Genomic DNA, 12,999 nt, shown 5'->3' with positions numbered 1-12,999 from the left:
ATGATGCTGACCCCACTATGCTACTACGTGGGTGTGGCGTTCTTTTGGTGATAGTGTTTTGCGCCAAACATATCTTACATGCCCAAATTACGGCCATAAAACTAATTTTTGGCCACATTATTGTTGTTATGGTCTGGTTTCATCAGACAGTCAGCCAGTAATCACCATAAATCCCTGTAACTTCGATGGTGTAGGCCTGTATGGCAGTATGGCTGTTGGCAGCGTCCCTGACCAGTTTTTCCTCGTCTTTTCATCAATTTGTATTTCAAGTTCTTAGTAATGTCACTGTTGAGCCATATTTTCTCCACTTGATGATGAAATCCTTTTGTAACCTTCCCCTTGCTGATACCTTTAAACAATGAAACCCCTCTGATGTGTCCACGGCTTTTGCTATAAGATGCGACTAAGAAAATGTCAGGAACAACCTATTGGGCAGCTGAACTTTATTTGGGATTAATCAGAGGTGCTTTAAATGATTACACGTGTGTACTCACTCCTATTTAACAGTTATAAGAGGGTGTGCACACGTATGCAAACACATTTTATTTGTACAAAAGAAAGATTTCAGTTTGTTTTTTTCAGTTGAGTTGTACAGACTACAATAAAAGTGGAAAAGGTTCTGAAATTATTCATGTTGGTCAAATTTTTTTACCTCACAGAAACCTGGCAGTTTCACAGAGGTGTGTAGACTTTTCATACCCACTGTAATTTCTCCCATGCTGGCTCGTGTCCACTGCAACATTACAACCACCAGGTGGTGTTAATATTATGGTTCGTCAGTTTTTAACTCATTATAAGCATTAATATTCAAGACTGCAACCCATATTAGGGATATCATACTGTAATATTACTGAGGAGATATTATATTTCAGTTTCACTGGTATACTTGGAGTAAAACACACAGTATCTCTCTTTTAATATCTGTTCACACTCTGATGTATCAGAGAAACCCATTCACACATGTTGACATGTACTGTATAAGAATATGACAAATAGAGACTGCACTGCTGATGCATGCCATTTGTTGATAGGATCTCCAGATAGATTTAATACTAGTTGAGGTTTTAGAATTATTATCACAGAATGAAATACTTCGTGCCCTTTGTTTTCACAAACTAAGAAGCAAGAAGAAATGACACCTTTTCTGGTGGAGGTATAAATGACCCAGTAATCAGGTTTGGCAAATAAATGCAGGCTACTTACAGTACTTCATTTTGCAATGTGAGATAATAAGGCAAGCTGCTCTTGCAGGAAAATACTTTTCCCCCAGATATGAACTTTAGGTAAAATTGTATTCCTATGATATTAGGCTCAGATGAAGGTATTATTAAGTTGAAGATTTTTATTCAGACACAAGATGCGATCTTGTGTAAAGTATTTAGTGTGACAGACATTGTTGCCTGTGACCTGTAAAACTCTGTGCAGTGAGGTGATGTGAGAGAGAAACATAGATCTACAGGGAATTCAAGATTGAGCCGTGTGTTTACATGACCTACGAGACTTCTCCTAGCTTCCTCCGCTTCTTCACTGCTGCCATTGATACTGAAGCTCAAGGAGTAAATAATGTAATCTTCAGAGTTAATGAACTACAGCCATGTATTCTTAGCATCTCATAAGCAGTCCGTGAGAGAGATGCTTGAAGTAATAATGAGCTTTCTGAGGCACAGTCCTTTAAACAGAGACTTGCTTTTCTCTTTCATTCCCCTTTGGTTTTCTGTATAATTGGATGCCCATGTTCCTCCCACTGGTCGCCACTCTTCTGGCAGTGCATCTGTTGTGCCAGTCAAGGGTCACCTCCTGCGGTGGCAGCCCTCTCCATGTTGCACTGACCTACAGCAAGAGATGCTCCTCCGGAGGTCTCTAGTGACTAATAGTGCTTATTCTCAGTGTCGTGCCAGGCACCAACATCAGGGGCTGACTGAACAGAGCACGAGCAGATAAGCGCAGCAGGTGGAAGACAGGAAATGCAGAGAGAGTAGGGGGCACCTTTGACAGAGAGATACTGGTGCCCACAAGAGAAGAGAGCAGGGACTGAATAAGGACAGTGTGGGGGAGATTGTGAGAGGCAGGCAGAGAGAGGGAAGACTGTTTGAGCCTCATCTCAGAGGATAATTACAGTTCTTCAACCTGGTTTTGCTGTATATTCTGAAGTTACCAAAAAATTATACGTAAATGTTGCTGTCAGAGCCGTTACTGTTATGTGATATACATGCAAAGCATCAACACCTTATTGGCTTAGCTGGTATCTATCTGGAAAAAATCTATGCATACAGAAATTAGATGTAGATTTCTTTTCCTTGATCAATAATTAAATTAAATTAAAAGTTGTTAAAAGCCTAACTGTGGATTCAACTTAGCATCTGTAATATGTTGAATTGAGCGAAAGTGATCTACCTTCAAAGGTTCTGGTTAGTAAACATGACTCAGACAGGGATGTGATGCTTAACGTCTTCAGGTGCTTTAATCAATGATAAAACAGAATAGTAATTGTACATATGTGCATTAGGGTTAATAATGCACAGTCTGACTGACAAGCTCGCACAGTATTTTCAGTCTGGGGTGAATTCGATAGTGAATGTTGATGCAAAAAGTAGGTACTGTAATCAGAAAGACAGGGGGTAGTCTGGAATTTAAATTGTGAAGAAACCTTTTTCTTAACCACATCATTTACTCTCTCCAGTTTGATAAAGGACTGTGTTTTTACCTGTCGACTAAAAAATTCAATACCGGTGGTGAAAGAGAGGGGAAACAGTCTGAGTGATAGCAGCAATACTGAAAAGGTCTCCTGTTTACAGTTGTAGCCACGGGAGGTACGCAGTAGGAAACGACACAGCACACAGTAGGTTCTCCATCGAGATAATCCACATTTACCTTCCATGATCTGCCAATACAGCAGTACATCAGCATAGCATTTGCAGACCTCCCAAAAAATATCTTTAAACATATCGTATTTCATATTTTCTTACCTTATGTCTCACACTGTCTTAATCAGCAGACGGAGTTACTTCATTATAATTAATTTTTAAGCCAATAAGTTTTAAAATGCTGTGGAGAAAAATCACTGAACTTGAATGTCAACCGCTCCATCTACATGACAACAGAGCAAACTCCACCTGCTGATGAAGACTTAATGACTTAGTTGAAAGTTCTGAAAAAGGCTAGTAATCACAACAGAAGTCATCTCAAGGCATTTTACAGTGTTTAAGGTTTAACAAGATATAACTGTATACAGAATTATATAGAAAACCCAACAACCCTACTTTTTCAACATACGTATTATTACACAGATGAACTTCTAGTAGCTTCCCTCATGTGTTTCCAGGTGGCTGAATCATTTCAAACTACTTTTTCTCAAAGTGTTGGAGCAGTTTTGGCACCAAGACCATCACCCTGTCATGAACTGTTGATATTTTAAACTCTATCCATTTGTCATTTCCTTAGACGGGGACTTTGTCATCTATCTGTATAAATTAATTTAAAGCATTTAAAGATTGTTTTTTTCTCTATAAACAGATTGATCGTTGTGAGGTGATCTGTATAGACAGAAACACTGGATCATGAGCACACCTTTTACAGTCACTCTGTTCTAAGGTGTCCCCTGACTGCAGGTCAGAAAGACGTCATTACCAGTGATCTCTTTTTTCCCAGAAGAGTACTTTAAGAAAAGCTTCTTAACTATCATTACTACATTTTAATGAGGTCTGTTACTGCAACAGATGCTCAGCCCGTCATTTTATGAGTGTAGGGTGGCAGCGGGGAGCAGAGTTTGGACGATGTGAGCTTGCCTCTTTGGCAAAGATCTTGTTCTCAAGTGTGGACAATTTGAGATCAGACAGATTGGAAGTGAGTTGCAGCAGCTGAGGTAATACGAGTGGTGCATCTGACCATCATAGTGAAGTGACAGCTGAACAGCAAAGCAGGGTCCTTATCTGAAATTAGACCCTAAAACAACAAGACCCTAAAGTGAGTCTCTCTAAAGGGTTCTTCTTTCTTCTTAGTGGAACGAAACATGCTCCTTAAAGCATTCGTGCAGTGATCTTTGTGTTGAGGTTTTCTGGGTGCTTTAGATTCAGAAACAATCTACACATTATTTTATATATTTAGGTATTTGGCAGATGCTTTTATCCAAAGTGAAGTATATGGCAAAGGCAGGGTAAGTGTCAGGAGGTCTTGTCTAAGGAGCAAGCCCACAGCTGGGATTTGGAAGGGGATGGACGCTCTCCGTGGTGCTGAACTGTTATAGAGCAGCTGCTCAGGAAAAGTTACAACACCAGGTAAACACGGCTCAGATAGTGTCTAAACTAACTCGTAGCACCGAGGATGAGTAACAGCCATGATGTAGTTTAACTAAGACCTCCAAGATCTGCAGCTGGATATGTAACCTGGATAATAGCATCTGGTCAATTAGATTTCCATGTTTTATTAATGATGTGATCATTTTAATTCTACTCATACTGTGATTAGACCTCAATATGCAAATAGGGCAGTAGAGCTAGTGAACAAACTTGAAAGTCCCAGGTCCAGAAAGGCGGAGACATTTTGCAGTATGGATCCTAGTTAGCATTTGTCCTTTGATGTGGAAAAGATTGTGCACTGCAAGGAAGAGGAATTAGCTTAACTTTCTTAGCAGTGTTGCCAAATTATATGTCACCATCTCATATCTGACCGAGCTGAAAATTATGTATTGTATCGAATTAGTATGTATTTAGATAGTGAATCTGTTGAAGTGCATACATGCATGCTTTTATCTACAGCATCTCTGAATGCCTGCCTGCAGCAGCAACACAATTAATATATGTAAATAGAAAAATAACAAAGCCACGCCCTTTTTATTAACAATGAAATGCCAAAAATCATATGTGTTAGGCTGGTTATTTTATATCTCGGCTTGTGGAAAAATAAATCTTTCTAGTGGGTTAGTGTCTGAAATAATCAAACACCCCACCAACTAAATACCTGTCAGACTTGGGTGTCCATACATGGAGGCGTGGCAGTTTTACAAGGTCTGAATGGAATCATTCTTCTTTACAGCTGGTTGCGTCGCTTCCTGCAGGACAGTATTTCATCTTCTTTAGCTATCTCTAGCTTTCTTTCCTTTATTTGTGACTCCCAATCTGAAAGACTGAGATCACTCAGTGTCTTTTAAGCACTGGACAGCAGACCCTTTGCTGCCAACTGAAAGGCTCAGAGCAAGAGGAGGGAGAAAAATGTGTGAATTTAATTGCCACCGTATTCTGTCATGCCCGATGTGTCATCTAAAAGTCTGATACCTTATCAAATAGACATCATTTTGGTGAGCCTGGTGGATAAAAAGAAGCTGACACTAATAATTGGAAGGATTTAAATGGCTAAATTCAGGGTTACAAACCTGCATAAATGTAAACTGGATGAGCCTACAGGAGACACACAAGGACGGAGTCAATGTTAGGTTGTATCAGCCAGCCTTGTAGTTATTGCATTTATCTTTTCCTTTTCTCTGAACCAATGTGAAAGAACCACGAGGAATTACTTTCAAAACGGCTCTCTTAATATTTATTGAATAGCTTGTGCCTCAAGCACTGTATTTTTTGAGATTTAAGAATTATTGTTGTAAGTGCTTTATGCTGCATTACAAAGAAAACAGAAAGAGATCAAAAAGAAAAAAAGTAGAGACACAGATGGGGAGTAACATGCAACAAAACACTGAGCCCCCAAGAGTCAGTAGCATCAGGTAGTAAAGAAAAGGGTATCTGCACATGTTTGTATAAAGATGGAGAGTTCAGTTTTGTGAAGGAATAATCGTGCATAGAACTCTAAGAACTTAAAAAGGTAAAAATCTACGTGAAGGAAATGAGCAAAGGAGACTGAAAAACTATGTGAGAGGAGAGGGTGGATAAGGAAGATTAACTTGTCTTAGCTAATCCACTTCCTCTATTTATTGGCCCCAACAAATTTATAAATGATGAAGGTGCACAAGCAGGGATGGAAAGAGAATTGGAGCGAATCAACAGTCAGAGTAATGCGAGGTAAAGAGACACTCCGAAAAAGAAAGGACCGACTTTATTGCAGAGGAAAAGGATCTCGCAGTTATGAGCTCATTGTTTGCCAACATTGTTTGCGAGCGTGCCGTTGCATTTTCAATGACTTGGCAGAAAAGGTGGCAGACAACTGAATATACGGCACTGTTGAGAAGCCGTAATTGAAAGAAATGGAGATGAGGAAAAGAAGGCTCTGGATGAGGTTTTCATCTGTCAAGACGGGAACAAGGTTGCTGAAGGGTTTACGAGATAGATGAGAGAAAACGGAAGCTGGTAATTGCATGGCTTCTGGCCCCATGATGCTATCTCTTCCTGACATGTGTGCATCTCCTATTAATACGTGCAGGGAGCATGAGCATGAAGCAATTTCAGTGCCTTTATGTCTTTTCCCTCTCACGCCTGTTACATTTGACTCTGTGTCTTGCTGATGACAGATGCCAGATGACATAGATGAATGGGGAAAGGAAGGAAAGAAGGAAGGAAAGCACAGCTCCTGATGATACCTTTATATCTCCCTAAAACTGGGAGTCGTGTCACTTTGTTCAACACTGAACTTAGACTTTGAACATCAGGAAGGATTACATTAAATGCACTAATTCTCTGCTCTCTGTGTGTCTCCGTCTCTTCTCTTCTTCTTCTTTTTGCCTCTCTCTCCCTCAGGATCCGTGTCTCTCAGTGTATTCCTGGTGTCTGTTGCATTCGTCGTATGTGCCGTTTGGCTGGTAGCGCTATGTGGCGTCTGCACCTGGTGTCAGCGTAAACTGGTGAGTTACACTGCTTAATAATTACACATGTACTTGAACTGCAGCATGCTATTGTAATTAATATTAGGACGTGTTTACTGACTTTTTCTTGTAACAACGGCAATATTCACATTTATGAACACTCAAAGCTCCGGTATGCAGCTTTTGGGAATCAAGTGAGGAGTAGCACCCCCCCTACACTTCCTCCTTATTAATTGTTATGAAATTGCAGTAAATCAGATGTTATAAAAAGCAAATAATCAAACTCCTCAACTTGTGAATATCTCTGCACTGCTGCCAGAGACAGGGCCACAGATGCCTTCGCACTTCAACAAGAGGACTCAAATGCAGGACCGCCAGATGCAAAAAGGTTTTTAATTGCACAATATGAGTAAGAAAGGTCGAGAGTAGGTGTCAGACAAAATGGCTGACACCTGAAATAGCAGTTCATAGGTGAGAGTGGTAGGCAAGATGGCCGACAGTAGTTCAGATAAATATCAGTATGTTGACTCTGCTCATTCATTCACTCGTTCATTGAGTGAGCAAAAAGTCCGAAGTCCAGAATCAAACCAAAGTTCAGAGATGGACGACAGGTCAACACATCCAGTAACAGACAGATAAAAATGATGAGCTGCAGGTAAACGAGTGGGCGGAGTGAGGCGGGCCAGGTAAAACTGGAGGGAAATTAAAACAAAGGGCCTGTGAAAGCTGAGTGGGTGACCAGGCAGGATAAAATGAGGAGAGCGAGGATGGATGTGACCAGATGGGGGTTGAACAGAGGCAGGGAGACAGACAGAGGGCAGAGCTGTGACACATGTAGCATGTTTTTACCAAAGATATTACAAAGTTAAATACTGTTTACATTAGCTACAGGTATCGGGCTGGTTATTAAGCAGGTGAAGAGAAAGAACTGAGTTAGTTTTCCTCCACTTTGCCCATTCACACAGGATTTTCGCACTAATTGTTTGTTCTGGATAATAAGTAGTGAATAAAACGAGTTCTGTCTTCTATGCAGATGCAATTAGTTTCACATCATCTGAGATGTCTTTTATTTAATTCAGTTGTGCCTGCATAGAGCCTGGTATTGTTTGAAAGGGTTTTCTATTATTTCTGAAGCAATATTTGTCTGTGTTCATTTTTGTCTTTTGCTATTGAAGTGCAAACAGAGTTGTCTTTTTGATCAAAGAATAATTGAACAGGAATTGAAATCTGACCACACATTTACTGTCAACTTTTTGTTCTTTAACTCTTTTGTTCTTTAATACGGGCACATTACGATTTCTACTTTATAATTGTTTAATACTGACTTTGAAAACCCATCCACACGTTTACATGTTAGTCTACCTTTCCTATCCTGTGTCCTAGTTTCCTCGCTTCCCAGCTCCCAGCGTATTTCTGTATGTCTCTTTTTGTTTGTGGAGCAGTTAACTACACTGTTGAGAGTAAAAACTGTTTTGGTTAAATTAATTTTCTTGTGTAACATTTAAGTTTCCTAAGAGCTCATTAAAATTCAGTTATCATTGCTTTAATGAGCCCTGCTGCAACTGAAAGAGAAAGACAATTTCTTATCTTTGTGTACGCTCTGCATCTCTGTCTTTGCTTTTGTGTCACCCTCCTTTTGCTTTTATACTGAATAGTCTGGTTTGTATTTGTCCTTTTGTCACTTTATCTCCGTGTCCTTGTCAGAATGTCACTAACTCCCTTTTCCTGGATCGTCCCTCGCCCGTCTCATCTCTGCTGCTACTGTAGTTTCCCCTTTAGAGTCCCTTTTTATCTCCAGTATCATTATCTTTTTTATTTGCTTTGTGTGTCACACTCGTAAAGGTTAAATAAATAAACACCCACAGGTGAAAAATGTTTTTGCTGCGAGCCAGAGAATATGAAAAGGTCAGTAATAGGGCTTTTAATTTGCTGATTTGTTTCTGATTAATCGTTTTAGCTGTAAAATGTCAGAAAATTGTGAAAAATACACATCACACGAGAGCCTCAGGTGGCATTTTCAGATAGCTTCAGAAGTAGTAAGAGTCCACAAAGTCAGTACTCAGAAGTGCAGTAGAAGAATAGAAGTAGTGCACGATAGAAGTGCAACTCTACTGAGAAAACTATTTCAAACAGTATTTGATGCTGTTTATAACATAAATGTGCAAGTGAAGTCCAGTTTAGTTTAAGACTTGCTGATAATGTAGGAACTTGCACTACTACAGCCCTTTTCTCTTACTGGCACCCTCAGTGGGTTGGGTTTTCTGTTTCACTGCCTTACCTAGGGACACGTAGGCTTCGTGCTTCTAGGGATCCTTGTAATCCAGGCAATTGTCTAATTGCAGAACTTAGGTTTGCTTTTATTGTGTTAGGTTACTCACTCATTCTTCTGCTGAATCAGATAGGATAAATGGCACATTTAAGGTCATAAAAGGAAAAAGACTTATACAAAACCGCTGGCTCCATTAGAGATGCAGTTGTCTGGAACTGGTCTCCTGCCATTGGTTGGAGAGTGGGAGGAGGGAGGAGGTACGAGGCAGAAACAGCCACAGAGGCATGCAGGCAGAAAGGAGGAGAAGGTTGTGTTGAACACCCAGGCGTGTAACAAACATGGTGGGAGAAGGATTTAGGAGGACGCCACACTCCCGCCTCAATCCTCTCACATCTGCAGTTCATCTCAGGAGGGATCTCCTGCTTCTTCTTCTTCTTCTTCTTGCTCCTGTGCTCAGTTGTCGTACTCGGTTGCTCCTGTTTCTCCTCCGTCCTCTCAATGTGTTTCACACATCCTCTCCCACACTCTCTCAACATTGTACCTTCTCCACCCTCTCTTCTCCAGCCTCCTGAAGATTTTATGATTTTGTTTAATGATAGATGAGCTGCGCTCGATCACATATTCTTGACTGGTAGAGATGCAGTCGATGCTGAGCCCCTAACTCAAATATTGGGCTGTGATGGTAACATGTAGGTTTACGTGACAGTTAGGAAATCATCTTAACACAGAAAGCTGACCACATTAGTGCAGTGGATGCAAACACACTGTAAGTCAAGAACAATTTGATCTATAGTTTTCAGATAAAATATTAAAATATAATAAATATTTATAAGGTTGCATTAAAAATGATCCATATAGTATGTGAGGTGCCCTGATATCACTCCAGATCCTTAAAATGGGATTGTACCAAATTTCCACTTATGTCCTTGTTATGCAGTTATTTTAGCAGATATTTATTCTCTCTATTTCTGCCATAGACGCCCTCTTTGGGATAATTTCAAGGGTTCTATATAGACTGACTCTGTTTTCACATACAGGAACCTACTATGGTTTGTCCTTTGTTTATATGTACACATATACATACTTTGTTTATGAGGGGAAGCATGTCTCGCACTCCCAGACCATCAGCACTGGATCCCCCCAAGGCTGCGTCCTCTTTTCTTCTCTTATTCTCCCCGTAGACCAACAGCTGCAAATCTGGACACCAGTCTGTCAAACTCCTGAAGTTTGCAGATGACACCATCCTATTCGGCCTCATCTCTGATGGAGACGAGTCGGTTTACAGAAGTGAGATGAACCGTCTGGTGTCACGGTGAAGTGCGAACAACCTGGAGCTTAATGCTTTCAAGGCGGGGGAGATGATAGTGCAGCCTCCCATCACTCCTGGACCTGTATAACTCCACAACCCGGAGACGTGCAGTCAGGATTGCAGCCGACCCCTCTCACCAGGGACAAGTGCTCTTCCAGTCCCTCCCCTCTGGCAAGACGCTCCAGTCCATTAGGACCAGGACCTCATGCCAGTTTCAACCTGCTGAACAGGGCCCCTGTATTTCTTTTATTTCTTTTTTTCTACCTCTTCTTCTACCTTTGTAAAGTCACTTTGACTGTACATACCCTTTACTATTTTTAGTTTAATATATTCTATTTTCTATCTCACAGCGATGAGCTACCACATCCATGTTTTTAGGTGACATCTCTCTGGCTGTGGTGTGAGGTCTTAAACTGCAGCACATGTGCAGATTCACCTGAAATGTGCTGTTACCATGCAGTGAGATGACACTGAATCATGACGACAGGCAACAGCGTGCACAGAGCAGCGGCTTGTTAAAGAAATCAAACACATAAACCTCCAATTAGAAAAATTAGAAGATTCTGAGTGCTTTCTAATTCATTAAAGCATCCTCCAAAATCCTCTATACTCCTTTACCCTTTGAATTGTGCATTTGTTTGCAAGACTTAAAATCAATGTTATATAATACTCATATGATGATAATTGGACCAAAATGCTACTCTTCTAATGCTGTAATTTGTCATTCAGACACATCGTGTAGCAGTGATAGTCTTTGACTCTCAAATTTGTGTTGGGTATGATTTTTTTAAGTGATAAATAATGCAGAGAAGTGATATTCAAATTACAGCATAGTTTACAGAATAAAAATAAAATTCACTCAAGATGAGTTAACTAATAATTATCAGACCAAAAATGTTGGTCATGGAAACAACTTCATAAACATGACGTGTTGGTTCGCGCCAATCGAGAAATGAAGCAAGTCTTATCTGTTTAGTGGACGTTTAACAGCGCATGTCCTCCGTATGTCCTTGGGACTTTACGACAACATTATGTAGAGTGTCTGTGTGACTCAGCTGGAACAAGCTCAATGTTATTACCCTCATGAGTTCAATAAATATACATGTATAATTCGATAAAACACAGGGGTCAATATCTGTAACCACCGTGTGCTGCTCTGCTGAAAGCATTTGCCATTAAGTGGTAAAATGTGCAGAGTGAGTAAAAGTCAGCTGTATGATATATTACATCATAATAGAAACATGTGCGTTGTTGCTGTAGAATTTTCTCATCCTCCATATGATCATGCTTCTTTGCAATAGGGTTCAAAACATTGACACGTCTCCTTCCGAAAAATGCATTTCGATTTTTGATTTGTAATTTCTTTCTGTGTGCACCATTTACAACATATCTGGTGTAATTGCTCAGTTCCATAAGCTCCATTTATATATGAAACATGCATTTGAAGAGACTCGCAGTGTAGATACCCAAAGTGTTTTGATTTGTAATTCAGCAGCACTGTAGTACATGGATCATACTTTCCAAAATACATTTTTCATTCATAGTTAAATTCTTTCATCATCATTTAGCGAACAAGGGGATCTTTAGACAGGTTCTAGCCTAAACTCACCCAGCGCGTCTCTTTCTGTTTTCAATTGGTGTCAGTATCCTGACGTCTAGTCACATTTTTGATAAGGGACACAGCGTAGATAATGACATAGCAACAGTGCCCAATTTCAAAGGCTCAACAGTATAACTGTCCATCTCTTAAAGTCCATTAATAATCTTTGCATGTGTATTAATCATGGTATGGCCGGTCCTTAGGGTTTCATGTGTGTTTACCTTTACACGACTTCTCTTGTCTTGTCTATTGCATTAGTTTCTGTCTTCCGTATGTGGCTTGGTCAGTTCAAGTGTGCTCTTTCCTCTTGTTTGTGTGTGAAGACATGTCTGTGCATGTATCATGCTTGTGAGAGCGAGAGTGTGTTTTTGCATCTCATTGTTGTTAAGTGGTCCCTCGTCACGTTTTGATCCTCCGAAGCCGCCTGTAGTCCTGGCATCAAACCAATTTGTTGCTCTTCCCTCATTCATCATATTTTAAAACATGTGCTGGAACCTGGTGCTCTTCCAAAAGCCTCTATAATGAGCACTTCACCTGCAAAACTGCTTTTGTAAACAACGATCAAGACACGGCTCTAATATGTCCCCCCACCTCCGCCCCCACCCCACCCCCATCACTCTCTGTCTCTACCTTGTCTCTTTGCAGGGGAAGAGGAACAAGCCCGGGGTGGAGGCTGCCAGCTCTCCAGATTCTGTGAGAGGTCGAGGGGAAAATAAAGCCATCAAGTAGGTGTCAGGGAGGGTGTAGGTGGAGGCATATGGAAATGATGTACGATGTGGTGATAAGAGCCATTTGTGATTGGAAAGCTAATCTTGTAGCTTCCTACATGTCCACCCTGAAACGATGCCCCCAAGACAGTGCTAGTTGGGTATGTTTCTCATTTATCAAAACGGAGGAATGTTATAATCCATCAAGCCTACAGTGTAGGAGAGTCTCGTGTCATATTCGGTTTGTATGAATCAGTCATTGCTTCACTTCAAGCTTTTTTTTTTTTTAATTTCTAATATGTACACATGACATTACAACAAAATTCAAGACATTTTTCAATTCTGTATGTTGACAACTATAGTCTTACCAGC

The 12,999-nt window shown here is 40.4% G+C and overlaps 1 protein-coding gene across 1 annotated transcript in view; it reads left to right on the top strand.

The window, feature by feature from the left end:
- Nucleotides 1-12,999, top strand: part of syt7b (synaptotagmin VIIb) — a 73,356-nt gene that overhangs the window by 27,495 nt on the left and 32,862 nt on the right. Inside the window, exons 2-3 of the mRNA XM_026377697.1 lie at nucleotides 6,678-6,781; nucleotides 12,566-12,645. Of these exons, the coding sequence (XP_026233482.1) occupies nucleotides 6,678-6,781; nucleotides 12,566-12,645 (184 nt within the window). The remainder of the gene's footprint in view (nucleotides 1-6,677; nucleotides 6,782-12,565; nucleotides 12,646-12,999) is intronic.

The sequence above is a fragment of the Anabas testudineus genome, chromosome 3 (genome assembly GCF_900324465.2).
Source record: "Anabas testudineus chromosome 3, fAnaTes1.2, whole genome shotgun sequence".
Lineage (NCBI taxonomy): Eukaryota > Metazoa > Chordata > Actinopteri > Anabantiformes > Anabantidae > Anabas > Anabas testudineus.
This window is presented reverse-complemented; position numbering and strand designations above follow the sequence as displayed.